This window comes from Vicia villosa, linkage group LG7 (assembly GCF_029867415.1).
Source record: "Vicia villosa cultivar HV-30 ecotype Madison, WI linkage group LG7, Vvil1.0, whole genome shotgun sequence".
Classification (NCBI taxonomy): Eukaryota; Viridiplantae; Streptophyta; class Magnoliopsida; order Fabales; family Fabaceae; genus Vicia; species Vicia villosa.
This window is the reverse complement of record NC_081186.1, coordinates 43,161,967-43,166,363: the sequence shown is the minus strand read 5'-3', so window position 1 is coordinate 43,166,363 and position 4,397 is coordinate 43,161,967. Positions and strand designations below refer to the sequence as shown.

General features: G+C 31.3%; 1 protein-coding gene across 1 annotated transcript; it reads right to left on the bottom strand.

Annotated features, from left to right (window-relative positions):
• Window positions 1-1,041: 1,041 nt before the first annotated feature.
• Window positions 1,042-3,437, bottom strand: LOC131617146 (uncharacterized). Its single transcript, XM_058888505.1, has 5 exons — window positions 3,176-3,437; window positions 2,836-2,909; window positions 2,503-2,621; window positions 1,854-1,937; window positions 1,042-1,341 (listed from the first exon to the last, which is right to left on the bottom strand). Exons 1-5 carry the CDS (start codon window positions 3,306-3,308, stop codon window positions 1,293-1,295), a joined length of 459 nt encoding a protein of 152 aa, XP_058744488.1. The 5' UTR covers window positions 3,309-3,437; the 3' UTR covers window positions 1,042-1,292.
• Between the last annotated feature and the right edge of the window lie 960 nt (window positions 3,438-4,397).

Genomic DNA, 4,397 nt, shown 5'->3' with positions numbered 1-4,397 from the left:
ATTTTGCCCTTGATTTTGTCTAAAAAATTTGTCATTGATTTTGTCTAAAAATTTTGCCCCCTGCTTTTACTAATTTTGCCTTATATTTTGTCTAAAAATTATTAATTTTGCCCCTGGTATTGTCTAAAAATCGACTATTAGATGGGGAAGTATACAACGAAAGAAGGGGTTGAGCCCGGACGCGTGCCCGGGCTGGCTGGGCTATAAATCCGCCCCTGATCTTATACCAAACAGTCAAAAATAACTCATGTGTGACAAAAAAAATGGAAAACCGATTCAACCAACCTCCCACACATGGGACAAGAGAACTAAATTTTTCTCATTAATCGCAAATAATTAAAGGGAACAACTTCTCTACCCATCACAAAAAGTTAGGTAGTGTACCTTCAACCAATCACAAAGTTATATTTAATTTTTACACATTTAATTAATTATAAAATAATACATTTTTTTGTTGTTTCTAAGAAATTTTACATTAAAGGTAACTTTACCCAACTTTTTGAATTGGGTAGATAAGAATTCACGATAATTAAAATAAAATTAACCCTTATTAAATTGATAACAAAGAGACTTGTTTAATCTACGTCAACTATTTTCTTTGTTATCCATGGTGTTACATCAATCTCATTGAAATACTTTCATTAAAAATGTTCTAAGAACAACTTCAAAAATAATTATGATAAAAATCAAAAGTGTGATTGAATGACAGTATAAAAACTCGTTACACTAACCATACTAACCATATAGTTGAGTGACTTTATAAAAACCCTTATACTAATAGTGTATATGAATTAAATCTATATTATTATTATTATTATTATTATTGATTTCTCCATCCCTATAAATATATATACCTATATGCTAAAAGATTTCCATGCTATTTGATATTCTATGAGCGAATTTTGACTCACAATTATTTTACAAATTTGCACTTAATGTGTGTTGGTTTGGCCGCTAGTTCTTTGAACGAACAAAAAAAAAAACATTGATTCATGGATGAATGATATTATTTAATTTACATTTAAATAAGTAGTTCACTTACACCTTTGAACACAAGATGACTTTGGTCCAAAAACACTTGGGATTGGGATGAATATGATATTCTTAATTTGAGAATAACTCTAATACATATTAGATATTACATAAACTAGTATATCATAAAAATGATGGTTAAAAAGCAACAGAACATCTGTAATTTTTATATGGAGAGGAACATAACTCTGTATGGCTCCTGATGCAGGTATAACCTTCCACTCAAGTACCAAATTTTGAAAGTTGATTCCCTAAAGGATTCATACTGTTCTTCCATCTATGCCCCGCTTTAAAAATTCCAACCTTTTTCTGCAATCAACCACATGATATAAACATCACATTTTAAATGTTGAAAAGACATTAACACTACCATGGAAGGAGTAATCATACTAATACTAATTACCACACGTAAGTAAGGGTATCGTGAAGCCAGGTGCAAACTATTTAATATTCCAACAAGCATGGTTGATAGAAATAATTTGCAATAGGTACTTAAGTTTAAACTAATTCAAATGTTAGTTTATCATCTACTTCTAATTCAATGTAATTTATCAACTTGCAGTTTTTTTTTACTATAGCAAATTATAAACTTTTCAGTTAAAAAGTAGCTTCTCATCTTGCAGCAACTTATCAGTTACTATTGTCAAGCACATCCTAAGAAACTGAGATTCCAATAACATAACATCCATGGACATAACCCCCTAGACATCCAATATTAACTAATACAACAAAAGATTTTAATTAATGGCAATGGGTGAGATTAAAATATTTGGTGTCAAGCCATACTTGACAAAAACAAAATTATGGATGATAAACATTACTTGGAATCAGTAAGGCGGCCGTGCAAGCTCCATCTTTGGCGGAAACCTTCAATGCCCTCAACTCCACTAGCAAGAATCAAGCGCCTATGCATTCAAATGAATTAGTGTGAAAGTCAGATACATTGAAAATTTCAACAGAAAATTCTTACGATAACCAGATATCAAATATTTCAACATCATATAGCCGGGCGTCAAATAATTAGTGTAAAAGCCATAGTGACAGAGAGATAATTTCAGCCTATAGAAATATCGAAGACAGTAAGGCAATCCATGTGTAATTATGAACTTATTTCTTTCGAAGACAGACAATATACAATGCTCAAGAAAGTAAGGCCTTTCGATTGATTTTTTATTTTATTTTAAATATTCATCTCCAAATGTTAAAATATCTGAACAAAGAAATCTTCCCAAGCTTCAGGGGTGGTAATTGAACTCTTGTACGGGGATAAGTTCAATAATACTTTCTATAGAACAATATGCTGCTGGAGTTCTTCAAAACGAAAGCAGAAATATGATAATTAAAAAATTTTAATCATGTTAATAGAAGCTGCGCTCCAGAAATTTCATGGTTTGGTATCTTAGAAAAAAAATTAGATTTAAAAGATCTTTTATTTACCAAACAGGGACCGCAACAATTAATTGAAGATACCTCTCCAATGATGTAACTTCTGCCTCAAGCTGAGTAGTCCTCTCCTTGGCTGCATCTAAAGGCATTGATGAACCCAATTTGAATTCACTATCTTGAAGCCGATTTCTTATCTCCTTATCCTGCATAATTTTTTCAAAAGTAAAAAAAAGAAATAAAACATGATAATGGTAGATCTAATAAAAGTACAAAACTGAAAAGTTGTTATCATGTCTCTGTCTCAAATACTATAGTGAGTGATGCAAGATGTTGAAGTTGCAAACAAAAGGTAAAATATCAGTTGAAGTAGTTAAAGAAATGGAGTTAGTTAGGAGGAAGAGAATATAAGTATCTCACCCTTCTTTCAGCACATTGTTTATATAGAGCAATCTCATCTTGACAGAATGGTTCAATGTCATTGATTTGCAAGCCTATTAGATATGAATGAAGCTCATAAGATATTTGAATATGGCGATGCTATAACAGATATCTAATGTGAGCATTTTGATCGAATAATAAAAATCATGTAATGATTTTGGTGACAAACATAACTAGTATATGTGATCTGTACCAATTTGGTGAGGACTGAGGAGTAGAGATTCACATTAATCAAAAGGTTATAATTTTATGCAACCAAAGGAAACAAAAAATAACTGTAACAGGCACAAGTATGCCTAGTTATATAACAAAGACTTACACAAGAATAGATTCCTGAGAATTCCATCACATAGATCAACACCTTGGAGCACATGCGAAGCTATTTCCGGCGGTACTATTGGTGATGGAGGACCCATCATTAGATCATCACCAACCAAAATAGTTTCCTCCATAGTTGGCTGTGAATCAACTGAAACCCACACATATAATCTTAGAAACAAATTTAGTACTTGTCTGTTAGTTCCTTTTTTATTATCAGATGCTATATCCTAAAATTGAACCTTTCCATTTTAATTTGGAGATATATTTTGACAACCTGAGTCAAAACCAACTTAACACCAAAGTAAAGTAAATAAATTTGTATAAGGGATGACATACCATCCATGGCTGCTTTCTAGGAATCGTTTCTGCAAATATGCTTCTTTTTCTAGAAGGACAAGACAATTACTGAAACAAAATGGAGCAGGAGTTTCAATATTATCATTTTGATATTTGGTTACTGCTTAACGAAGAAATGATCAGAAATACAGGTTTGCAAAAAACAAACATAATGTTTGGCCTAAAAATGATTGTGCCTAAAGGTGGTATTTTATTTATTTTGGATTGTAGCCAACAGCCCAGTCAGAGTTTAGTTGAAAATGAAAAACAGAAGTGAACCAAAGTAGGTGAAAATGCACAATTGAACGAGCCACTGCGGCCTGTGGAACCACCATAACGGATATTCATTCACAAATCAGCCAAGCCATTTCGACATTATTAGGGGTGTGGATGGATTAATAACCAAACCAAATTGAACCATACATATGGTTTGGTTTGGATCTTAAAACTTTCTCACAAAAACCAGTTTTAAAATAAAACCGGTTTTAAATCGGTTTCTATCAAAACCAGTTTTTTATTTTCTTTAAAAAAACAGTTTTAAAACCAATTTTAAAACAAATTTTCTAAAAAAAACGGTTTTTATTTTCTTTTTAAGAAAACAGTTTAACGGATAACGGATATTCATTCACAAATCAGCCAATCCATTTCGACATTATTAGGGGTGTGGATGGATTAATAACCAAACCAAATTGAACCATATATATGGTTTGGTTTGGATCTTAAAACTTTCTCACAAAAACCAGTTTTAAAATAAAACTGGTTTTAAATCGGTTTCTATCAAAACCAGTTTTTTATTTTCTTTAAAAAAACAGTTTGAAAACCAATTTTAAAACAAATTTTCTAAAAAAACCGGTTTTTATTTTCTTTTTAAGAAAACAGTTTAA